This window comes from Quercus lobata, chromosome 6 (assembly GCF_001633185.2).
Source record: "Quercus lobata isolate SW786 chromosome 6, ValleyOak3.0 Primary Assembly, whole genome shotgun sequence".
NCBI lineage: Eukaryota > Viridiplantae > Streptophyta > Magnoliopsida > Fagales > Fagaceae > Quercus > Quercus lobata.
In genome coordinates, this window is record NC_044909.1 from 51,042,260 (window position 1) to 51,066,861 (window position 24,602).

General features: G+C 41.6%; 4 protein-coding genes across 6 annotated transcripts; 3 read left to right on the top strand and 1 right to left on the bottom strand.

Annotated features, from left to right (window-relative positions):
• Nucleotides 1-4,461: 4,461 nt before the first annotated feature.
• LOC115950454 lies at nt 4,462-5,316 on the top strand. The gene has a single exon (XM_031067647.1). It carries the CDS (start codon nt 4,462-4,464, stop codon nt 5,314-5,316), a length of 855 nt encoding a protein of 284 aa, XP_030923507.1.
• A 45-nt stretch (nt 5,317-5,361) lies between these two features.
• Nucleotides 5,362-7,653, top strand: LOC115950455. The gene is made up of 3 exons (XM_031067648.1): nt 5,362-5,709; nt 6,016-6,119; nt 6,201-7,653. The coding sequence occupies exons 1-3, from the start codon at nt 5,362-5,364 to the stop codon at nt 7,651-7,653; spliced, it is 1,905 nt and encodes a 634-aa protein (XP_030923508.1).
• A 7,010-nt stretch (nt 7,654-14,663) lies between these two features.
• On the top strand, nt 14,664-19,372 carry LOC115994286 (nitrate regulatory gene2 protein). Its single transcript, XM_031118362.1, has 4 exons — nt 14,664-15,916; nt 16,092-16,291; nt 16,708-16,931; nt 18,189-19,372. Exons 1-4 carry the CDS (start codon nt 15,205-15,207, stop codon nt 18,970-18,972), a joined length of 1,920 nt encoding a protein of 639 aa, XP_030974222.1. The 5' UTR covers nt 14,664-15,204; the 3' UTR covers nt 18,973-19,372.
• An 829-nt stretch (nt 19,373-20,201) lies between these two features.
• Nucleotides 20,202-23,457, bottom strand: LOC115994290 (L10-interacting MYB domain-containing protein-like). Of its 3 annotated transcripts, none has more exons than XR_004093179.1 (3): nt 23,171-23,457; nt 21,303-21,658; nt 20,202-21,049 (listed from the first exon to the last, which is right to left on the bottom strand). XR_004093179.1 is itself a non-coding variant. In XM_031118368.1 (3 exons), the coding sequence occupies exons 2-3, from the start codon at nt 21,654-21,656 to the stop codon at nt 20,426-20,428; spliced, it is 882 nt and encodes a 293-aa protein (XP_030974228.1). In that variant the 5' UTR covers nt 21,657-21,658; nt 23,171-23,456; the 3' UTR covers nt 20,202-20,425. The 3 variants fall into 3 exon arrangements, 2 of the variants coding, with proteins under 2 accessions (XP_030974228.1, XP_030974227.1); XM_031118368.1 differs by having other exon boundaries at nt 20,202-20,953; nt 23,171-23,456; XM_031118367.1 differs by lacking the exon at nt 23,171-23,457 and having other exon boundaries at nt 20,202-20,953; nt 21,303-23,154.
• Nucleotides 23,458-24,602: the final 1,145 nt, after the last annotated feature.

Consider the following 24,602-nt stretch of genomic DNA (forward strand, 5'->3'; position numbering starts at 1 on the left):
TATATAAAGGATTTTTTTCTTTTTCTTTTTTTTTTAAACGAAAGGAATGATTGAGTTTGAAGGGAAGGTTAGACTGGTTTTGGCAGAGAAGAAGGAAAGTATTGGTATTTTGCTCTCCTTGGAGGGAAAACAAAACTTTACCATCAAAGTATATACTTTTGAAGAAAAACATTGAAAAGAAAAATTGCTGTCAGAGACTCAAAGTATATACTTTGAAAAAATACATTTAAAAATGGAGTAGTGTATGAGGCAGGTTCAAATTTGATCTTACAACTGAAATTAATTTTTACAAAAAATTATTGGTGGTAAGTTTTTATTGGTTAAAATTTAAACCCAAAACTGAAATTTTTTTTTTTTTTATGTAACGAGAAATACTATGTCCACAATATTTTTACAACACTTTCACAATAAATTCTAAGTGGTATCCTGTTACTGGTTGTAAAAAAGTAATTTAAGTAATAAATTCAAATTAGAATCAATAACAACTTATCACTTATGTTCACAATATTTTTATAACACTCTCCCAACAAATCCTAAGTGATATGTTGTTACCGGTTGTTACGGGCGGGCAAAAAAGTAAATTTTTTTTTTTTTTTAGTGTGACAAAAAAGTAATTTAAGTGGTAAATTCAAATTAAAATTAATAACAACTTACCACTTATATTTGTTGTAAAGTGCTGTGTAAAATGTTGTAAACATAACACTTATTCTTTTTTTTAAATAAAAATTAATAATAACCTATCATTTAAGATTTGTTATAAAAGTGTAATCAAAATATTTTGTATAAAGCATTTCTCTCTTAATAAAAGAAGGAAAATATTAACAAATGTCTTAAGACTTAAGATCATTGGTTTATGAACTATTTTTATAAACATTTTATTGGATAATAATAAAGCAATTACTTTTTCTAACAGATTTTTATATTTTCCATAAAAAGTGATGTTAAAACTTTCCTAATATAGTTTATTAACTATTGTCCTAAAAGTACCAATTAATAAGACCCATAAAAGAAATGAGAATTCTTTTATAGGCTCATTTATGGCCCGTTTGGTAATGTTATTTTAATAACGTTATTTGTATTTTTTGAAAATACGTGTGGGTAAAAAATTATTTGAAAATACGTAGACGGGCCTCTTATAAAAAATAAATAAATAAATAACAAACGGGCCTTAGTTTCACGCTGGGCCTTGGGCCATCAAAATTCGGAGGGAGCTCCTAGAACGAAACACATCAATCTCCTTAACGCTTTTCTTTTCAGGCTAGTCATTACATGGTCCAAATGAGAAAAGTTAGAAATATTTTCTGGAAACAACACAAAAAGTCACAAAACTAGAAGCAAAACAAAAATATATAAAAGATTAATAGCTAATTTGTTGACTCAGCTTGAGCTAAGCATACTCAATATTATAATCGTGAATTCTCAGTCTGAGGAGGTGGCAATGCTGGAAATCCAAAGAAGATCCGAGGCATTTAGCCTGAAAATGCTCTGATAATGTGATTCCATCATCACTGTTCCCAATAAAATATGAAGCAGTAAAATACAAAGTTTAATTCCCATTGATATACACATTATTCCTTGGCATTGTTTAATCCTGGTGGTTTTTTAAACTTCATTTTTTGTTGTTAGGTATTGTTTTTTTCTCTAACAATTTATTTTTAAAAGTGTGCATATATTATTCTTTACGGAAGTGGTCTCAAAGTCATGCTTTACACACTGTAATTGCAGTGTATCAAATCAGCTTAAGACAAGCCTAACTAAGAAAATGATAGTGGTTGCTTGGCCGGGATAGAACCAGCGCTTAGTAAGCGGTGGCGACAGCCCGGTTGGAGCTATCAAATGGCTACCATGGATGTATTTGAGCTGACCTTTTTTTCTAATAGAAATCTAAGAGAAATGATATGTCCACAATATTTTCACAAGATTTTTACAACAAATCCTAAGTGTCAGATTGTTACTAGTTGTTATTGTTGGAGCAAAAAAAGTAGTCTTAGTATTAGGTTCAAATTTGAACCAATAATTATTAACCACCTAGGATTTGTTGTAAAAATATTGTAAACGTAACACCTCTCTTTTTTCTAATGTCTAATTATATTGGTGGATGGGATTAATGGGTTGTGATATGATGTGTTGCTATCTATTCTTGTATTTGAAAAATGTGAGATGGCGCACATTTATTGGAGGGCCTAAACAAAAGTATTTACATCCACATCCGGTTTAAATTTAATCTCATTTTCAAAAGGTTGAAAAATATATGATAGCTAAATAGTATAATAAGCATTATTATTAATTGCAATCAAGCCCATTATGTTATAAAATAATACTAGAGATACAAATTATTTTATAAAAAATTTTCAAATTGTTGATGTAGTGAGTGATTATTAGTAAATGAAAAATAAACAATTCAATCCACCACTAAACTATAAAAAATGAACAATTAACTCCCTAATTGATTTGTGGTAGGCCAATATTCTTTGTCAATTTTGAAAATTTTGTTAAAATCAATGTGGGGGTAAAGTTCATCAGTCAACAGTGGGCCTTGGCACCCATGCGGGGCCCAACCATAACAGGAAGTGAGGACATGGTCAGAAGACTTCCAGCCCAACCCTGTTGGGCCGGGCCGGGCCTGTTTAAGAGGCGTCCGAGGAGGAATGTCTTCTCGGACGCATCAAATGGGAGTCCAACACACACCCTTCACATAGGGGAAAATCGTCCCAAATCAAAGGAAAATGCTGGACGCACAGGGGGGCAACCACAACTGCCGCATTAAATACAAGGAAGCTACTCTTCCAGCCGTATTAATATGGAGAGGACAGGAGAACAGTATTATCTTGGCCAGTGCAACTCACAGAAAAGGAGGATGATATCCTATGGGACAGGCACTCAAGTAGAGGCCCAGATGATCAATAAGTGTAGGGCCATTATCATTCGAAGGATGCTATATAAGAGAAGAAAACCCCCATGATTAGGGGATCGGAAGCTGGAGAGCAAAAAGTAAGGAAAAGAGAGAGAAAATGAGAGAAGTTTTATAAGAAAAGCCTAAGTTGTTGTTCCGTGAACTGTTATCCCAGGAGACTTAATAAAACGTTCCCACGTTTAAATGGTTGCATGGCTTACTAACAATTACATGCACTCTGTCTCGACCTAGTTCTTCGACCCACTCTCTACAAATTCATTGTTGAGGGTCTTTTGGGCCAGAATCGCCTGCTCACTGGGCCTGGGCCCCAAAATCCGCCCCTACAATTGGCGCCGTCTGTGGGAAGAATTTGTGTCTCGACAAGTGAACAGTAAGAAATGGAAGGATCAGGCCCGCGCCAAACCGGACATGCAGATTCTCAACGGCAGGACAATTTTTTAAATGTCGAACGAGGGAATGACCAAGATAACCAACAAGAGGGAAGCGCGAACACCTCTTATATGAGTAAAAGCCGTTCAAAGGGGAAGGATCATGCATCCCATGAGAAAAACGATCGAAAGGCTTTACGAAAAGAGATCGATGACTTGAAGAAAAAGCTGCGCCGAGCACAGCAGAAACGTCCTTTACCCTCCTCGGGCTCTAGCAGTGACGAGGATAATGAATATCGGCGAAGATCAAGAACCCCCCCGAGCAAGACCTTTTCCTACGAGGAAGAGAGACCTCGTAAACGCAGCCACAAGAGCCCATCTTACCAAGGCTTGGCCAACGATGCCATGAGTAAGGCCCTGGATCGCATCTCCCAGTCGCCGTTTACCCGTAGAATAGAGAAGGCAGCGCTTCCTCGGCGGTTCCATCAACCAACGTTTGCTATATACAATGGTCGGACCGACCCAGTGGAGCATGTGAGCCAATTTAATCAGAGGATGGCCGTCCACACCAGGGATGAGGCATTAATGTGTAGGATATTCCCATCTAGCTTGGGACCCATGGCGATGAGATGGTTCAATTCCCTCCAGCCAAATTCCATAGATTCCTTTAAACAACTGACGCAGGCTTTCGGTTCCCGTTTCATCACCAGCACTAGAGTTCCTCGGCCCCTCGATTCCCTCCTATCCTTGTCCATGCGGGAAGGAGAGACGCTAAAGGCCTACTCGGATAGATATTTGGAAATGTACAACGAGATCGAAGGGAAATATGATGATGTCATCATCAGTACATTCAAAAAGGGCTTGCCGACCGAACATGGCTTAAGAAAGTCCCTCACCGGAAAGCCAGTCACCAGCGTGCGCCAACTCATGAATCGAATTGACAAGTACAAAAGGGTCGAGGAGGACCAGCAGATGGGGAAGGGTAAGGCGAAGGTCGTCCCTCAGGAGAGGAAGGACTTCAGGTCGGAACGATTTAACAACAGTAACAGGCCGAGAAGGGACTATGTAGAGCAGTCCTGATCTATTGGGGTTCAGGCAGTCCATACTGTGTTCCGAGAACCTCTTCACAAAATCCTAGAGAAGGTGAAGTATGAGCCTTTCTTTCAGTGGCCGAACAAGATGGCTAACGACCCTTTGAAGCGTAATCAGAACCTGTATTGCGCATACCATCAGGAGCCCGGTCACACTACTGATGATTGCAGGAACCTAAAGAACTATTTAGACCGGCTCGTCCAAGAAGGGAAGCTGAGACATCTGCTACATCGCTCTGAAGGATGGCAAGAACCATCAAACAATGAAACCAGACAAAGTACGTTGAGGCCACCCATTGGCACAATTAATGTCATTCTCGCCGCTCCTGGAAGGACAGGCTCTGTCCCCTTCAGGGTAATGTCAGTGAGCAACTTCCCGACTAAGCCAGATGACAGGGAATCCAAGAGGGCTAGAATGAGCACCACGCCATTAATCGGGTTCACGGAAGAAGACAAACAAGGAACTATCCAACCCCACGATGATGCCTTAGTCGTGACACTCAAGATAGGAGGTTATGACGTCAAAAGGGTGCTGGTTGATCAAGGCAGCGCAGTGGAGATAATGTACCCTGATTTGTATAAGGGATTGAACTTGAAGCAGGAAGACCTGTTGCCATACGATTCCCCCCTAGTTAGCTTTGAAGGAAAGGTCGTCATCCCGAGAGGCATGATTAGGTTGCCTGTGCAAACAGACTCAGAGGTGGTAGAAGTGAACTTCGTTGTAGTAGATGCATACTCCCCTTACACAGCCATCATGGCCCGGCCATGGCTTCATACACTAGGGGTTGTGTCGTCAACCTTGCACCAAAAGGTGAAATATCCGTCAGGAGGTCAGATCAAAGAGATAATAGGGAACCAGGGAGTAGCTAGGCAATGCATGATGTCGGCAATCTTGCGGCAGCAGGATCGCTTAACTTCCACGCCAACCGAGAGCGGCTTATAGCAATTACTGACTACGGTCCCAACTGCGGGCAGTGGAGGACCAACCATGGAGGTGAACTGTGAGGAGTTGGAGAAAGTACTTGTCGGATCTGACCCTGAGATATTTTTTCAAATTGGCTCAGAATTGCCGCCCCAAGAGAAGTCGGCGCTGACTGCCTTCCTCCGACAGAATTTAGACGTATTTGCTTGGGACCCCTATGAGGCCCCCGGGGTCGACCCAGATTTCATCTGCCACCGCCTTAACGTGAACCCGGCCATAACACCTAAAAGGCAAGCCCCTCGACGACAGTCGAAAGAACATACTGACGCCGTGATAGAAGAGATCACAAGATTGAAGAAAGCAGGGGCTATCAAAGAGGTCTTCTATCCCGAGTGGTTGGCTAACACGGTAGTGGTAAGGAAGAAGAGCGGGAAATGGCGGGTCTGCGTAAACTTCACCGACCTAAACAAGGCGTGCCCAAAGGATCCCTTCCTTATGCCCCGGATAGACCGGTTGGTAGATTCAACTGTCGGACATCCTAGAATGAGCTTTCTAGACGCTTTTCAGGGCTACCACCAGATACCCTTGGCCGCCGAAGACCAGGAGAAGACTGCTTTTGTCACCCTAGTTGGGAATTATCATTATAAAGTGATGCCCTTCGGCCTAAAAAATGCTGAGTCAACCTATCAAAGGATGATGACCAAGATGTTTGAACAACAGATGGGTAAAAACATTGAAGTGTACATAGACGACATGGTGGTTAAAAGTAAGTTGGCTCCCAACCATATTGACGACCTTGGCAACGTTTTTCAAATGCTAAGAAAGTATAAACTACGGTTGAACGCAACCAAATGTTCATTTGGAGTGGGATCTGGAAAATTCTTGGGCTATATGGTGACTCACAGAGGCATTGAGGCTAACCCCGACCAAATAAAAGCCATCCATAACTTGCAGCCTCCTCGGGACCCTAAAGAAGTCCAGAAGCTTACTGGTATGATAACAGCTTTAAACCGTTTCATCTCGCGCTCAGCAGATAGATGCAAGTCATTCTTTTTCCTATTACACAAGTGGAAAGGATTTGAATGGAATGAAGACTGCGCTGTAGCTTTCCAACAATTAAATGAGTACCTCGCCCGACCACCAATTATGTCCAGTCCAAATGCCGACGAGATTTTGTTTGCCTACAATGTGGTAGCCTCGCATACGGTGAGCTTGGTGCTAATCCGAGAAGACAACGGCACACAGCGACCAGTCTATTACGTTAGTAAATCACTGCAGGAGGCAGAAACACGTTATCTTCCCCTCGAGAAGGCTATCTTGGCTATCGTGCAAGCCACGCGAAAGCTTCCACACTACTTTCAAGCGCACACTGTGGTGGTGCTGACACAACTCCCCATAAAGTCTGTCCTACGCAGCGCCGATTACACAAGCAGAATTGCAAAGTGGGGAACGATCTTGGGCGCTTTCGATATTAGGTACATGCCTTGTACTGCTGTAAAGGGCCAGGTCCTTGCCGACCTAATAGTAGAGTTTGCGGAGCCCACGCTAGAGGAACAAAACGTGGCGGGACCTCTAGGGGCTGATGAGAAGATGATCAGCACGGTCTCCCAGCATGAAAACACCTGGTGGAAAGCGCACGTCGATGGCGCAGCGAACCAAAGGGGCTCAAGGTTAGGACTTGTCCTGCTCTCACCTGAAGGGATAACCATAGAGAAGTCATTGAGACTCGGGTTTTCAGCCACGAATAACGAAGCCGAATATGAGGCGCTATTGGAAGGAATGGGAATGATCCGGAAGTTGGGGGGAAAATCCGTAGACATGTTCTCGGATTCAAGACTTATTGTGGGGCAGATAAATGGGGACATGGAAGCAAATTATGAAAGAATGCAAGAGTATCTAGTTCGGGTTAAGCACCTGCAGACCCAATTTCATCACTTCCGCCTGACACACGTACCCAGAAGTGGGAACACTCATGCTGATTCTCTCGCGACGTTGGCTACCTCCTCGGCTCAACCCCTACCTCGAGTCATTCTGGTAGAAGAGGTCCTCCGTCCATCAACAGAAAAGGCCAATGGATTTGGAATACATAACATCAGGGCAGGACCGAGCTGGATGGACCCTATTGTTCTGTACTTAAAGCATGACACCTTGCCAGACGATAAGGTTGAGGCTGGTAAAATCAGGAGAAAGGCTACTCGATTCTGGTTATCGAAGGACTCCAAGCTTTACAGACGCTCATTTTCAGGGCCGTATTTGCTATGTGTGCACCCAGAGGCTGCAGAACTCATCCTGGAGGAGTTACATGAAGGAATTTGTGGAAGTCACACGGGGGGTAGGTCTTTGCTCACAGAGCCTTGACGTTGAGTTACTGGTGACCGAGCATGCATAAGGAAGCCCTGGATTATGTGAAGAAGTGCGACCAATGCCAGAGATTCGCTCCGAGCATACACCAGCCTGGTGGAGAGCTAAACCCAATGTCCAGTCCCTGGCCATTTGCACAATGGGGCCTAGATATACTTGGTTCATTCCCTAAGGCCATAGGGAATAGAAAATTTCTTCTCGTCGGCACCGACTACTTCACCAAATGGGTAGAGGCTGAGGCGCTGGCAAACATTAGGGACGTCGATGTCAAGAAGTTTCTCTGGAAGAATATAGTCACCAGGTTTGGCACCCCACACACCCTGGTGTCGGACAACCGGCTCCAGTTTGATAGCAAAGCCTTCAGAAGGTACTGCAGCGAGCTGGGAATTGTTAACCGGTATTCCATGCCAGCTTACCCCCAGAGTAATGGCCAAGCAGAAGCCGTCAACAAGACCATAATGAACGGACTGAAAAAGAGACTAGATGACGCAAAAGGAAGATGGGTAGAGGAGTTAGCCCATGTCTTGTGGACATACCGCACCACGCCTCGTAGGTCCACAGGGGAAACCCCTTTTTCAATGACCTATGGGGCCGAGGCTGTCATTCCACTGGAGGTGAACTTCCCAACCCAGAGGACCACCACCTTTTGTCCCGCTACCAATGACAAATTTCTAGAAAAGAGCTTGGACCTCATCGACGAAAGAAGGGAAGGCGCGATGGTCCACCTAGCTAACTATCAGCAGAAGCTCAAGCAAGGTTACAACGCCAAGGTGAAGTCCAGGCCATTGGCGCCTAGAGATCTAGTACTGAGGAAAGTCTTGGGCACTGCGAGGAACCCCGCATAGGGAAAGCTCGGACCAAACTGGGAGGGACCGTACCGTATAACTTCTGTAACTGGCGTAGGAGCCTACTTTTTAGAAGACTTGGATGAACGTGTAGTTCCACGCCCTTGGAATGTAAACAACCTGAAAAGGTACTGTTATTAATGAAAGATGTAATCTTTGGTGCCGTATTGCTGTGCAATTACTTGATTTAAGTGTTAAACAGAACCCAAGTCCTGCCTGGCTCCTCGGACCACAGACTTGGGGGAAATTAACCATGAGGCAGTTCTCACGAAGTGTTAAACAGAACCCAAGTCCTGTATGGCTTCTCTGCCACGGACTTGGGGGAAATTAACCGCAAAATGGTTCGCCCTAAGTGTTAAATAGAATCCAAATCCTGCCTGACTCCTCGGACCACAGACTTAGGGGAAATTAACCGCAAAATGGTTCGCCCTAAGTGTTAAACAGAACCCAAGTCCTGCCTGGCTCCTCGGACCACAGACTTGGGGGAAATTAACCACGAAGCAATTCCAACTAAGTGTTAAACAGAACCCAAGTCCTGCCTAGCTCCTCGGACCACAGACTTGGGGGAAATTAACCACAAAGCAATTCCAACTAAGTGTTAAACAGAACCCAAGTCCTGCCTGACTCCTCGGACCACAAACTTAGGGGAAATTAACCACGAGACAGTTCTCACGAAGTGTTAAACATAACCCAAGTCTTGTATGGCTTCTCTACCACGGACTTGGGGGAAATTAACCGCAAAATGGTTCGCCCTAAGTGTTAAACAGAACCCAAGTCCTGCCTGACTCCTCGGACCACAGACTTGGGGGAAATTAACCACGAAGCAATTCCAACTAAGTGTTAAACAGAACCCAAGTTCTGCATGGCCTCCTGGACCACAGACTTAGGGGAAATTAACAATTAAGCTATTCTAGCCGAGTGTTAAACAGAACCCAAGTCCTGCATGGCTCCTCGGCCACAGATTTGGGGGAAATTAACCGCGGAGCAGTTCTCCCTAAGTGTTAAATAGGGCCCAAATCCTGCCTGTCTCTTCGGACCAGGGACTTGAAAAAATAAGGTTTGCGGCCAGTGAGCCTAATTATTAACAATCGTTCTATTCACGTATTCATTCACTTACGCTCGGTTATCAACAGTCAGTGAAGAAATAGACATCCATTCATGATAAAAAAAAAGGGGTAGACAATAATATTTGAAAGAAAATAACCTTTGTCATTAAAATCTAAAAGTAGTTCTGTTTACAAACACTGGCGAGGCAAAACAAAACAAAATACAAAAAATGAGACAAATAAATCCTACACTAGTCTCCTAGGAGCCCTGAGCAGGAGGGGGCTGACCATCAGCTGCTTAGGCCCCCGAGGCAACCTCCTTGGCCTGTGCGACGATCTCGTTGATGGAAAGGCTGTCCTCAGGTGGCTTGTCCTGCGCGGCCTGCTCATCGCCCCCAGCTTCGAGAATAAAGGAGTCTGTTGGAAGAGGCTCTTTGGAGGCACCCTGGTCAGGAATTTCGCGTACATCCTCTGGGAAGAAGATGTTCTCAGCCTTCCTGAGATCAGAATCCGCGGGGACAGCTGCCCAATCCAGGGCTACACCCTTAGACGTGGTGATGTATTCCCTGCAGACAATGGCTACTTCCTTGGCCAGCCTAGCCTCGGTATCTTGAACTCCACGCTCATAGAAGGCTGCCACAACCTTCTCAGCAACTTCCCTAGCCAAGCGGGCCTCCTCCTTGGTCCTTGCGAGCTCAGCTTTGAGCGTGGAGACCACTTGCTGCTCCGCCGTAAGTTTCTCCTCAGATTGCCGGAGCTTTATGCGCAGTTCATCAGCTTGCTTTTTGGCATTCTTAAGGCCGGCCTCCGCACTCGCATGAGCCTTCTTCACCTCCTTTATTTCTTTATCCTGTCGATCAAAATCCTGTTTGAGATCACCAGCAACCTTCTCGGCGGCATAGCGGGACTGAGCCTCCCTATGCAAGTCCTCGCGAGTCTTCTTGGCCCATTCCTCCGCAACAAAAATCTGTTGAATGACCTGCACTCAGAAGTAAATAGAAACCCTATTAAAACATGACGATAATAGGGTGCGCAATATAGGGACGAGATAGAAGATTCCACTTACCATGGCCATGTCCCTCTTCAAGGACATGAAAAGTTATGGCTGGCGAGTCTTTCTGAGCCCCTCCATATCACGAGGCAAGAGAAGAGGTTGCTGCAAGGCCTCAGCCAAGTATGATGCCTGCTCTCGTTGGGATTCCCATAGGGTCGCATCCCAAGGGATCGGGGCGCCGTCCAATTCGATCCGAGGCGACCATGTTCGTTGTTCCCTACGAATGGCTGCCTCATCCCGAGTATCAGTGGACCTAGTCCTCTTATCTCGGGGCTCTTTCGTTTCCTTGCCCTTCTTCTGAGGCCTGGCCTTCTCACGGCCAATCTCTCCCCCCTCTGTTTCTTCTACCTGCCTTTTTCGCCTTAAGTTAGGCATAGGCTGCAGCGCTGCATTCGACGAGGGGGGAGGGAGAGGAGGAGCGAGAGCCTTAGTGGCAGCTTGCTCCTTCGAGACATCCTTAGAGGACTGCCCCTTGCTCTTGTTGGATAGAAGGCCCCTGAGGCCTGTCCTCGGCTTCAAGTCCATTCCTTCTTCTTCAATTTCTTCGCTGGTGTCAACTTGTGCGATGACTAGACCAGTATCAGGAGCCACTGAAGCACGGTCTAGATCGGCGTCGGAGTCCGAAAGCTCTACTACCCTGGCCGACACCTCTCCTTCCTCGGGAAAATGGAACTGGTCTATTTGTTCTTCCAAGGATGAATGCGAAGAACCAGCCTCCTCTTCCGGGATAACCACTGGGGGAAAGGCACATTGGGGTGGCAGCTGAATAGGAGGTAAGTCTGTTGAAGTAAGGAACCCCGGTATGGATACGTCAATACGTGCCAATCTTGGACTGCCAGCCCTTATAGCTTGGCCAGGGTCCACCAAGGATCGAGTGAGAGGAACGTAGTCCAAAATCAAAGGAGCCGACCGTAATTGTCCATCCTCGCTCACGAAAATCTCAGATCTCAGGAGGAAATTTGGAGCTGGGACGTTGATCAAGCTCAGCCGAGGGGATGTTCACTCCTTGTCTGCAAAGGTCGTTAAAGGGTTTGTGTTAGTCTGAGGAGGCATGCAACCAAACCAACAAGTTTAAAAAGGAAAAGAAAGAAAAAAAAAAAAAGGGGGGGGGGGAGAGCTCGAAACTAAGGTTCCCCCCCACGGAATCTAATTCTATGACACCCCACCTGGCTCTCCTGCCCTAGTCGAACAGTGAAGGCCGTCATGCCATGGTCCGAAGACGATCAGATGGTCGTCCTTCAAGCCTTTGCTAGACTTGGGAAGACAGGATATCAACCTCACTTCATCAGTCCTGGACTTTAGGTAATATGAGTCGCCGAGCTTGTGGCATTCATAAAGATGAACCACGTCGTGCCATGAAAGACCGAGGTTCATCTGGTCGTTTAAGGCGTCGGCGCACCCTAGGATCCGGAACAGGTTCGCGGTGCACTGGTGTGGGGCCAACCTATGACCACGTAGGTAGTCCCTAGTTATTCTCCCCATTGGAATTGTCATTCCTCCTTCCACGAAGGCTATCATTGGAATTGCGACTTCCCCCGTTCTTCTCTTGAACAAAATTTCCTCCTGGTGGCAATACTCTAAACCTACCTCCGGTGGAATACGATACTTCGCCCTGAAGCCTGCCATACCAGCCGGAGAGTTTACCATTTTTTCAAACCTACCCATCCCCTCTAATCCTAGACAACGAGAAGGCAGTTTGTCTAATGAAGAGTAACAAAGAAGAAGCGTGCACTTACGAGTAAGAAGCTCGACGGAATCTTCAAGAGAACGGTGGTGAAGGTAAGAACGCGCTGAAGGAGAAGGCTCTAAGGTGTTCTGAATACTGGAGTGTTCATCAAAAGCGAGGAAGGAACGCCTTCCAAAACCTTATATACTCAGAGGGAGTTGGACAGACACACTCCCGCCTAGAGCAAATGAAATGTTGTCCACCGTTGATCCGGTCTCCAACCGTTGGATTGAAAGAACGTAAAACTCCAAAAGCTGCGGTTACTTCCCCCAGGGTCAATAAATGCCTGCAGCATTAATGAGGCACGTAAGGGCATGCCTCCGCACGTGCAAAGCAGGGATCCCCAGCAAACTATCCAATGGGTATCAAAATCCCGCCTTTCCTCCTCAGATCACGAAGAAAGAGTCGGAATTTTGAGGGGCTATTGTGGGGGTAAAGTTCATCAGTCAATAGTGGGCCTTGGCACCCATGCGGGGCCCAACCATAACAGGAAGTGAGGACATGGCCAGAGGACTTCCAGCCCAACCCTGTTAGGCTGGGCCGGGCTTGTTTAAGAGGCGTCTGAGGAGGAATGTCTCCTCGGACGCATCAAATGGGAGTCCAACACACACCCTTCACATAGGGGAAAATCGTCCCAAATCGAAGGAAAATGCTGGACGCACAGGGAGGCAACCACAACTGCCGCATTAAATGCAAGGAAGCTACTTTTCCAACCGCATTAATATGGAGAGGACAGGAGAATAGTATTATCTTGGCCAGTGCAACTCACAGAAAAGCAGGATGATGTCCTATGGGACAGGCACTCAAGTAGAGGCCCAGATGATCAACAAGTGTAGGGCCATTATCATTCGAAGGATGCTATATAAGAGAAGAAAACCCCCATGATCAGGGGATCGGAAGCTGGAGAGCAAAAAGTAAGGAAAAGAGAGAGAAAATGAGAGAAGTTTTGTAAGAAAAGCCTAAGTTGTTGTTCCGTGAACTGTTATCCTAGGAGGCTTAATAAAACGTTCCCACGTTTAAATGGTTGCATGGCTTACTAACAATTACGTGCACTCTGTCTTGACCTAGTTCTTCGACCCACTCTCTACAAATTCATTGTTGAGGGTCTTTTGGGCCAGAATCATCTGCTCACTGGGCCTGGGCCCCAAAATCTGCCCCTACAATCAACAATTTTTTTTAATAGAAAATCCTAATTCTCAAATTACATTAACAAAGCTACTATCACAGAGTATCATTTAAGTCAAATGGATCAAGGAATTACAAATGGATAAATCAGGCATAAATTAAAATTTTACTCATCTAGAATGTTAGGAAACAAATATCATCTCCTTCATTAGAAATAATTCTCCTCACCTCCATGACTCTCTAAGCCAACTCAACTGTCATTTTATGATTTGTTCCAAATCACACTTCTCTCCCATCAAGCCATTCATCCACTTTAAACTTGCTGAGATTGACTCCAAACAACACCAATATCCATAATCTATTGATTTTCAATACATTCACTCCAATATATATATATATATTCCTTCTCTCTTCAAAAAAAAAAAAAAAAAACCTGAATTTGAGACCTTCAAATCAAAAAGTAGGCTTGACCTTTTTTTTCAAAGAAAAACAATTGGGATAAAACTGAGCTTGAGATTTAAAATAAATAAATAAAACAATTTGGAATTCTGAATTCTGTCACTTATTATAATGTTATAATAATTTTTTTTTTTAAAGATGTTGGCCCTATTTGATTTTAATCGCAAAATCGGTACTTTGATGTTTAGGCATTTTCAGTATGAGCAATGCACAATTCAACACCCCCCCCCCCCCCCCCCCCCCCCCAAAAAAATAATAATAAAACACCAAGTTTTCTGTTAATTTTTAAGCAAATTTATGGTACTTAGTAATAGATGGGGATAATTTGCATAACACCAATTAATACGTTATTAAACATCATTTCCCAAACGTCATTAGCAACAAGCCAACACTAATTAACTCTGTAACCATTTCAAAATTCCAACCATTTCTCGATGAGTTTATATGAACAATCCTTATACTTTTCAGTGATCCTCCCAAAAGTATTTTGAAATATTTCCATATATAGGTTTGAGAATTGAAATGGCCGTTGGAAAATGGAGTTTACCAAAATGCCCTCTTTTTAACTCCCAAAGTAACAATCAGTATAGCAAATTAGCAATATTGTATTTGTATGTACCTATAAAGAAACAACATTTGGGACATGGGGATGTCTGTGTCTCTTTGCTTTGCTTGCATCTGCATGTTACTCCCACAAGTTTCTTGGTAATAATTTATTTAGTGCATAAGCTGATAAGCATAAGGGTAAAGCACTTTGGAAACAAGCTCAAATAAAAATAAAAATAAACCACTGGCCCTCTGCCCAACACTCGTTGCTCCTGACACCTCTCAAAACTGTTCTGTTTCTCTCACTGTTCCTTCACCACCACCACCCCCACCCAAGTACTCATATCAACCAAACCAAACTAGCATTGTCTGTACTTTACATCTCTAGAGAGAGAGAGAGTTTTCTTGAGTCATACTTCATAGTACCAACTTGGAAGAGTGATTTGAAGAACCCAGAAAGTTGAAAAAACAAAGGTTTGTTTGGTAACTCTGAAGCTGATTTTTTGGCTCAAATTGAAAAACTTGAGTCACAATCAAACACATCAACATGAAGGACCCGCCGTTTATCAAAGCTTCAAAGGGCAAAGTAACAGTTCTCTCCTCGTCAAAGTAAGGTAAAAACACTAAACCTTAAAAAATAAAAAAGATCTGCCTTTTATTTTTTAAAGGCATTTCTTTTACTTTTGGTTCCAAAATCTCCAAACTCAAAGAGAGTGAAGAAGCTTGATCTATCAGAAGAAGAAGAAAATGGGTTGTTGTTATTCAAGAATAGAGAGAGAAGAGATCGTGTCAAGGTGCAAAGCAAGAAAAAGGTACATGAAACAATTGGTAAAGGCAAGGCAAGCATTCTCAGCAACACACAGCATGTACCTCCGTTCACTTCGTAGTACTGGTTCAGCTCTTCTCCAGTTCGCCAATGCCGAAACCAACCTCCACCACCACCACCACCACCACCACAACAACTACCACATGCAACCACTTCTTCCTTCTCCGCCGCCGCAGACTCCGGCGCCACCTCCGCCTCCTCCACCTCCAATGAGTCCCGGCTCCGACACCTGGACATCAATGACTGCCTCGCCAGCTCTACCTCCACCGCCGCCGCCGCCTCCTCCGCCTATGGCGTCGACTTCCACGTGGGATTTCTGGGACCCATTTGTGCGGTCCGTGACGGAGGAGGAGGAGTGGGATGAGGCCACCACGATGGCTTCGGAGGCGGTGGCTACCACGACGGGCATTGGGGCCGCGAGTACCACGCCGCCACCTTCGGTGGTCAGTGGTTTTTCTAAGGACACTACCGCGAGTGAGCTTGCTATGGTGGTGTCAAGGAATACTAAAGATCTTGTTGAGATTGTGAAAGAGCTTGATGAGTATTTTCTCAAAGCTGCTGATGCTGGTGCCCAAGTCTCAATCCTCTTGGAAGTTTCAAGTTCTATTAGCTATTCATCTCAGAGTAAAGGAGGTAAGGCCTTAAAGAGCTTTTTTCTTGGATTTGTGCTATAGATTTGTTTTGCTATGGACTTAAATTTTACTCAAAATGAATTATAAGATTATGGGCATTTTTTTTTTCTATATTTGGTTAAATTTTGCAGTAATTAGAGGGATTATTGTCTGTGTCTTTAATTTGGTTTTGGCAGGAAAAGTTTATAACTATGGGTGTAATTTGAGTCCATCGACGTGGACATGGAGTTTGAGTCCAAAATCAAATGGTTTTGGGAAGTTGGGTGAGGAAATGCTTGGAAGTAGTGTTGCAAGCGGGGCTATTGTGAGTAACAGCCATTGTTCAACTGTGGAGAGACTATACGCTTGGGAGAAGAAATTGTATCAGGAAGTCAAGGTAAAATTTTAGTTCAAAGCTTCAAATTTTCGGAGTTTCTGTATGATCCATTGCTCCTTAATTGCCCAAGAAAATAAAATAAAAAAGTTTCTCTGCTTCCCTTGTGGGCTTGTGATCGAATTTTCCTTTACATAAAGTCACAAGCACAGAAAACAAAATTAGCAAATCTATTTTTGTCCTTTTATGCTTCCATGAGTTTTTTCCTGTGTTTCTTTTTGCTTTTAGAGCTCAAAGAATGACATGTTAATCTTGGGGCCTTTTAACTACAATTGATTAGTCAAAAAGTAGCCACTGGCCCCCATGTGTATCCATTACTATTAGGTCAGATTATTCAAATTCTTAATAAGTTTTGTATTGTGTTTAAGTTTTATTTTGGCCCCCCTTCTACTTGCAATTTTATTGTGTGATGTTGTTAGACTGCTGAGACCTTAAAGATAGAGCATGAGAAAAGGGTGGCACATCTAAGGAAGCTAGAGTTGAAGAGGGCTGACTATGTGAAGACTGAGAAGACCAAGAAAGAGGTTGAAAAGTTAGAATCACAAATGATGGTTGCTTCCCAAGCCATAGAGTCCACCTCTTCTGAGATCATCAAATTAAGAGAAACCGAACTGTATCCACAACTTATTGAGCTTGTCAAAGGGTTAGTCTTTTTCCTATCACTCATGCCATGCCCTTTAAATTAAATAATAATAATAGCATAGGACAAGAGCCCTTGAATTATCTCAGTACCCCCATCTCTACTCAAGTGAGTTTTTAAAACTCAAAATCCATTGAAGTAAGATGACCCATTGGCAGGAATCTTTTGCTCAATTCCTATGGCTTTTCTTCTGAGTTTTCTTTGTGAGTGACTGAGTGTAGTTATTTTTTAAGGGCTTTTAGAAAGGCATTCAAACAATGTCTTTTTCTGTATTAATATGATCCAGGATGCAAAGAATACAGTTCTTTTTTTCTGACATATGGTTTGGGTGTTCAAATTAATAGCTAAAAGATAAGCAATTGACTACTGAACATATCTGGTTTTAGCAGCATGAGAAGTCAACTGTATTGATATTTTTGGGTCAGAACTCAGAAGATATGTATGCTATTGCTAGTACTACAGTAAAAAAAATCTTTTGACTGCTTTTACTGGGTTGTTTCATCATGCCCCTTGGTTTGCTTTTGTTGCATAAATATACGGACTACAATTGTGTCATGTACAACAACCTTTGTCAGGTGGGTCTCTCTCTCCTTATAATTCACTATTCAGGCCTTATCTTTTGCTACCCCTTTTTCTTTTGAATGTCTTCCCAAGGGAGACAATATTGTGGCTGTGAGTGTACTATTATTCTGAGGTTTCACTACTTGCACAGGTACTAAGTACTAGTAGATGGGATGCAATCTTGGCTATACTAGCATGCCATGTATGCAACTCAGCCTTGTATTCCCTTTTTGTAATCCTCAAATATTGATTCCTCTTTTTTTTCCTTTTGGAAATAAACTGTCTTTATTTTAATATAAACAATAATAAGCACACATCCATTGGACATGCCTAACTAGGAAATGAAGAACAACAATTCTTGCACTTAGGATTAGGCATTCACAATGAGCCAAAGTTAAGTTAATGTAACCCGTGAATAATGTGCCATTGCCCATAGGCATGCAGAGTTTTATACATGCATGATGTGGCATTGGTGAGCCAACGCTATGATATCCTTAGTCTTTGTAATTTTCCATAATTCTTTTCTTTTTCTTTTTTGTTTTTCATTTATCTATTTCAAAATATTGGCGTGACTTGCCTTAGGAGAAACTGGGCAAGTCATTTTGTTTAAATTTGCAGTCATTATTTGAATTATACACTGAACTTTTTATAAAGATGAAACGAGTCTCAACATTTTTAACTCATTGTTTGGCTTTGCAGGTTAATGTGCATGTGGAGGAGCATGTATGAGTGCCACCAAGTCCAAACCCACATAGTTCAGCAGCTGAAATACCTCAAAACCATCCCATCAACTGAAGCCACATCCGAGATTCACAAACAATCAACTCTCCAGCTCGAGCTTGAAGTCCAGCAATGGCACCAGTCCTTTAGCAACCTGGTCAAGGCCCAAAGGGATTACATCCAGTCCCTTGCAGGCTGGCTCCGACTTAGCCTCTTTCAAATCAGCAAAAATCCACTATCCAGAACTTCTGAGGAATCCAAAATTTACTCACTTTGTGAAGAATGGCACATTGCAGTTGAGCATATTCCAGACAGGGTGGCATCTGAAGGGATTAAGAGCCTCTTAACAGTAATCCACGCCATTGTAGTTCAACAAGCGGACGAGCATAAGCAAAAAAAGAAGTCAGAATCTGTATTTAAAGAGCTTGAGAAGAAGGTCACTGAGCTTAGATCACTCGAGTGCAAGTATGGTCCATATTCCATGGCAGAATCCTATAGCACTTCAAGTGGCAAGGACCCAGTTGCAGATAAGCGAGCAAAGGTGGAAATATTGAGAGCAAAGGCAGAGGAGGAGAAAACTAAGCATGAAAAATCAGTCGGTGTAACAAGGGCAATGACACTGAATAATCTTCAGATGAGCTTTCCGCATGTGTTTCAAGCCATAGTTGGATTTTCTAGCGTGTGTACGCAAGCATATGAATCAGTATACAACAAAGCCAAAAGCGCCGGTGAGGAGCTTGATGTGAAGAGGATACTAGGTTGAGATAAGACCAGATTTAGGAAAAATGACAGCAGTGGTTTTTGTATATAGAAGTGCATCCTTTTGGTTTTGGCTAGACAAAAGTGAACTCCATAAGATTTTCAGGATTCTCCTCCTTTGCAAATCCATTCGGCCCAGATTTAATTCAGAGCTGAGACTTTTAGTAATTTTCCTAGGCTTGAAGACTTTGGTGTTTGTCCAGTGGTTCAGTTAAGTTTGATACACAATATTTGAAAGTTTGAATGTAATTTAGCTAGGAGTTTTCAATTAGATTTTATACCTTCGTTTTGTCTTTGTCATAGGAAAGCGTTTGGATGCTTTTGGTTTTACTTCATTGTTTGTTTTCTATTTCTGATGAAGGGTTTTGCTTATGAATGTGGTTTAACATCGTTTTGATCCACTATATTTTGTATAATGCACTTTTTATCTGAATGTAGAAGCCCAACTTTACGGGTCGTCTAGAGATTAAAAAAAAAAATGCCTCTTGGAAAGGTCGCCAAGCGTGGTTTCGTTGTGGTAAAATAAGCGAGAATAGAATTGTGGAGCCAAGCCTACATAACAATATCTTTCTTTGAAGCTTCGTGGTTGCAAATTGCAATGGTATTGATGGACATTTCTTTTTTTCTTTTTCTTTTTTAGCCTTTTTTATATCTAACCCAATTGGCTTCACACTCGCGCATGCTTGATGGGTTGGACCAGTAATATCAGCCAATGGACAAAATTTATGTACTGTTACTTAGATTTTTAACTTAAAATTCAATAATATGGTTACTTAACTAAAAAATAGACTTCTATTTAAAAAACAATACCTAAATGACTTCTATTTAAAAAACAATACCTAAATAGTATACTTAGGTTTTATCCAAGGAACCACATATATTTGTATAAAATTATTCTAAATTTTAAATAACTTTATACACCATGTTTGGTTGGTATGAGAAGAAAAGATAGAATGGAAGATGAGAGAAGGAAAAGGAAGAAAAATGTGAGCCGGTTTTGCCATTTTTTCTCTCTTTTCAAATTGAAAAGAAAAGAGGGGAGAAAATGACCTTGAGAACGAAAAAAAGTCCCCCATTTTTTCTTTCTTTTACTTTTAATAATAAGGGTATAGTAGCAACTTACTCTTTATCTTTTTACTTTTTCATCCCCTTTTCCAAACACACATTACACGATGAAAAACACATTTTCTATTCTCCGTTTTCCATTTTTTCAACCAAACAAAGCCATATAAATATAATAAAGACCATGAGCGTATTTTGCACTAAAATTAATATAGCATTATCCTTAAATTTTGGTTTAGAATGCCTAACACTGAAACCTGAACTAAACATATACAAGTCAACTGGTACTTGGTCGCTGTACACAAGGAGAAAAATGCTACTATTATTTACTAGATATATAGCAGATGACCCGACCAAATACAAGCTGTTTCCTCTGTCAGCCTAAAGGTGCTGGATTAAGCAGCACACTTGCTATGCAACCAAATCAAGCGCTTGTCACCTTTGAGAGACAAGAAAATCTCCCTTGCATTAGGCTTGTTGAATAGATCTAGAGCAGCCAAATAGACCTTTTCATCAACACCTTGCATCTCATCCAGTTCTCTTATACAATCGGCTATGGTATGTCGGGCATTACATTGCAGCATGGCGGCTGTCCTTAGCTTTGAAGCAGCGGCCATCTCCATTATAGCTCCTGCAATTACGTCATCCATTCCTTTACGACCTCTCTTACGATTTGCTGTTGAACAAGGAGTGGTCGGTTGAGTAGTTTTGTGGTCATCTATAATGTCATCCACTTCATCAGAATCTGACATGGACTCAGGGTGCATGCTCAAGGGATCTGCACATTGAATGGAAGGACTCCCTCCCTCATCTTCAGCAAACGAATCGTGTTTCCCATTGGCAGCTGATTCTGAGAATATCAAGCATAGCTCCTTGTAGATTGGGCAGCCAGAGTGTTTCAAAGTCTCGGCATCAGGATGTCCCTGCTAGGCATGTTCCATAGGGAGTAGATGATGGATGATTAATAAAGAACATAAATCAGGCAATCAGCTCCTGCCTCGACTTGGAGGAACTCCAACCTAGAGCAGATATATATTATTGGCTGGTAGTAAGACCAAAAATTGGCCTAAAACATCATTCTATGGAATTTTCAACAAAAAATTTGTTACTATCGAGTCCAGCATGCTTTACCCCTTTTGAATACAAAAACAATACAAAATTTTTAATAAATATCAAGGATCAGCAGCCAATGTCATGAGGTTAGAAAAATTCCTCCAGCTCAGGCAGGTTTGAATTTTTGTTTAAAAGGCAACAGATATGAAAGCAACATACCCTGATGTATTCAGTCCATGCTTCATCCTTGGCTATAATAGTCCCCGTGAATTCATCCCAACTGAAATCACTTTGATCAAGAAGTGACTTCACAGTAATATACTGCCTCCTCAAGACTGCATATCGGTTCTTCAATTGCTCCTTGTCCCATTTCAGCCCTGTTTTCTTATAAAATTCAGCAGAGATATACCTCCATGCTTTCTTGCTAAAAGAATTTTTTTGTCTGTTCCCTTTTTGAACTTGGTTAATCATCAAGTCTGCAAGTATCTTAGTGAGAGATGTTGTCCATCTAGCTCTTGCTTGGTCGTCCTGCTGAGGTGGTTCTCTTCTTGAGCGAGTTACTCGGCTTGACATCACTAATTCCATAGACAAAACCCCAGGTTTTATAAAGAAGGGAGGGAAAAAAGCATCAAATGTAACAACCATCACAAAAGCAGCAAACATAAAGGCTGCTCAAAGAACACATGTAAATGAGGTACAAATAACTGCTTGAAGTCTAGGATGAGTTCAAATGGCCACCACCCCAAAAGGGTAGGGAAAATGCAAAGGTGAAAATAGAGATTGGCATGTTAGCCTACAAGATATAATCACCTCTATTAAGTTCTCCTTGGAAGAGTCCTACATAATTTCTGTGTACGATCACATCAAAGGTGATCTCAAAGTCGATCAACTGAATATTATTAAGGCTTCTTCTCAGAATAGACAAAACATACAAAAGAATTTATTTCCCTTCCAAAGATAAAACCCTAAGCATAAAGAGCTCAACTAACAGATTGGGGTTTCCAATTATTCAGAAGAAACAAAGTATTATATGCTACAAAACATTCTGAACTTGTCGGCACAAAGTAGTAATTCTCACACTCACTGACAAAGATTCTTCTTCAAAGAACTTGCTATTTAAAGTCAATATCGTGCCCCTCACAAATCTATAAAACCACTTAGATTTAAGAAGTAACTTTTGGAGGTTCATAATAACTTATTTTTAACTAACAGTAGCTAAATTGCATAGGAAATTAGACCAAGAAAGGACTATGGATAACTTAAACGAAGACTAGCTCAACAGTACTCAACACAGACAAATACCAAAAGACATGAGAGACTCTTACTCTTGTCTCTGTAACTAATTTAAAATTATTCTAAACAAACAAGCAGCTGAATTTTGCATTGCTTTATTTCAAAATCTGTTATTACTTATTAGGGAACTAGTTCAAGAATAAACACTGGTATGCTCGCATCAAACTGAAAGAGCATTTGAACCTTGGGGTTATTTTAAAGTAAAATCATTTTCTTACAATTCACATACATAGCTGCATTTTCTCATATTCATGGGCAACAGTATTAAACTACAATCCAATTCTCAAAAAATATTAAAAAAAAAAAAAAATGCCTATGATCCACCCAAATTCCAGCTTTGAATTATTGGTAAAAGAAACATTATTCCTTTTCTAAAGAATACTTTAGAAACCCAGAATTGGGTTCCATTACTTTGTACCAAACAAACCCAACAATTCATCATTTTTAAACAAAAATTAAAACTTTGTGCCACCAATATGCATCACCAAACAAAATGTCTACATATAATGAAATAAGAATCCAACAATAACACAGAGAACACTTGCGTTCATGCACCCAAAATTAAAATAAAAAATAATAATAAAAGCCCTAATGTACAAACGATAGGTGCTGAGCAAAAACCATAATTTAACGCAAAGTTGAGCTCATGGTGATTATATAATGGACAATTAAATTTATTAGGAAAATAAAGAATAATTGGAAAGCCCTAAAATTTGGAAAAAATGAGATTATATTAACAGCCAGGTAAACTAAAACCCTGAAGAAGCAGAGAGAGAGAGAGGAAAGCAATGCACCTTTTGAGAAAAGCCCTGAGTGACTCGCAGTGGCGCTGAAGATAATTTGGCAAAAGGGGATTGTACTAGAAGAAGAAAAAAAAATTACTAATAAAATAACGAAAACTACTTTTTGAAATAGCCCATTAACATTTCTCTGATTTTGGGAACTGAGAGTTTTTGTTGAAGAAAATTCTTTTATTCTTTCAAACAATGCTCGCTTTGTCTTTGGATGATTCGGGACAAAATGTCATTGCAAGCACCCTCCACCCAGACCTGTTTTTGTTTTTGTGTAATGGGTACCGAAAATTGATAGGTATAACGGAGAAATTGCACTTTCTTTTCTTATGTTTGGATACTGTTTATTAATAAAAATAACTGCTTATTAATAAAATTTAAAAATTAAAAATATTGTAATAAAATAATTTTTAAATATGTAAATAATATTGTGGAACACAATTTTAAAGTTAAATTTGTATTTTTTCCAAGTTGCGGGTCTCATGAACAGCGCTCATAGACCTACTAAAAAAAACACAGCCGCTAAAAAATGCGCTTCCCAAACTCACACTTAAAGTAGACCCTATTATGAATTTAATTAATAGACCTTATTATAGACATAAAAAAATGGAGCATTATTCTCTATACTTCCAAGAATACCTTAGAATTACTCAATGGATACTGCTTAGATTAGGATCCTCCCCACTCCTAAACATTTTTTACCTTTTTTTTTACCCTTCTTTTTTTTCTTTTTTCTTTTTTCTTTTTATTTTTTTACATTTTTCATTTTTTTTTAATGATTGAGATTTAAAGTAGTTTTTTTAACTCTTAATCTTAACCGTTGATAATTATTGCATCTGATGCAATAATCTAAGTATTGCACATGACCTCTGTATGGCACCGCTGTACCCAAATCTATTTGGGCCCTAAATTTTGACCTAGCAGTGTGGCCTATAGCCTCAATCTCTTTCTACCTAAAACCCCAACCTGAATCCACACGAACTGCAAGCCCAAGTTTTGCCATCTGGTCCTTGCTCGACAAACCATTCCCAAGTAATAAAGAAAGAATGACGTTCAAACACACCATCCCTTGCATACCCGGCAGTGCCTTAGGGAACATCGCTGCCGAGCATATCTGCTGGAGTGGGAACCAAGTTCCAAGGCCACTCTCACCACGTTCCACTCCCACTTACTACCCACTTACGACTAATGATATTGGACCTCCCATTGCACTAACCATGGAAGTAATCATAGTCTCTCCACTAATTTAGAGTTATAAATATGAGAAGTTGGAGGAGGAAAAGGGTTGTTGAAAGGTTCTCAAGAAAATAGAGAATAAGGAGGAAAGAGTGATTCAGAGAGAGAGAGAGAGAGATAGCTTCATTGAGTCTCTGTGTCGAGAACAACCCAAAGTAGGAAATCCTAAACCCACTTTACAAATAAGTTGTGAGACCAA

Bases quoted from the DNA above. Each gene is read 5' to 3' on its own strand.
- LOC115950454 (XM_031067647.1), top strand. From the start codon at position 4,462: ATGGCTAACGACCCTTTGAAGCGTAATCAGAACCTGTATTGCGCATAC.
- LOC115950455 (XM_031067648.1), top strand. From the start codon at position 5,362: ATGGAGGTGAACTGTGAGGAGTTGGAGAAAGTACTTGTCGGATCTGAC. The intron at 5,710-6,015 runs GTAAGGAAGAAG...TTTGAACAACAG, and splicing joins GGTTGGCTAACACGGTAGTG to ATGGGTAAAAACATTGAAGT. The intron at 6,120-6,200 runs GTATAAACTACG...GGTGACTCACAG, and splicing joins GTTTTTCAAATGCTAAGAAA to AGGCATTGAGGCTAACCCCG.
- LOC115994286 (XM_031118362.1), top strand. From the start codon at position 15,205: ATGGGTTGTTGTTATTCAAGAATAGAGAGAGAAGAGATCGTGTCAAGG. The intron at 15,917-16,091 runs GTAAGGCCTTAA...TGGTTTTGGCAG, and splicing joins TTCATCTCAGAGTAAAGGAG to GAAAAGTTTATAACTATGGG. The intron at 16,292-16,707 runs GTAAAATTTTAG...TGATGTTGTTAG, and splicing joins AATTGTATCAGGAAGTCAAG to ACTGCTGAGACCTTAAAGAT.
- LOC115994290 (XM_031118367.1), bottom strand. From the start codon at position 21,746: ATGTTTGCTGCTTTTGTGATGGTTGTTACATTTGATGCTTTTTTCCCT. The intron at 20,954-21,302 runs GTATGTTGCTTT...CATGCCTAGCAG, and splicing joins CATGGACTGAATACATCAGG to GGACATCCTGATGCCGAGAC.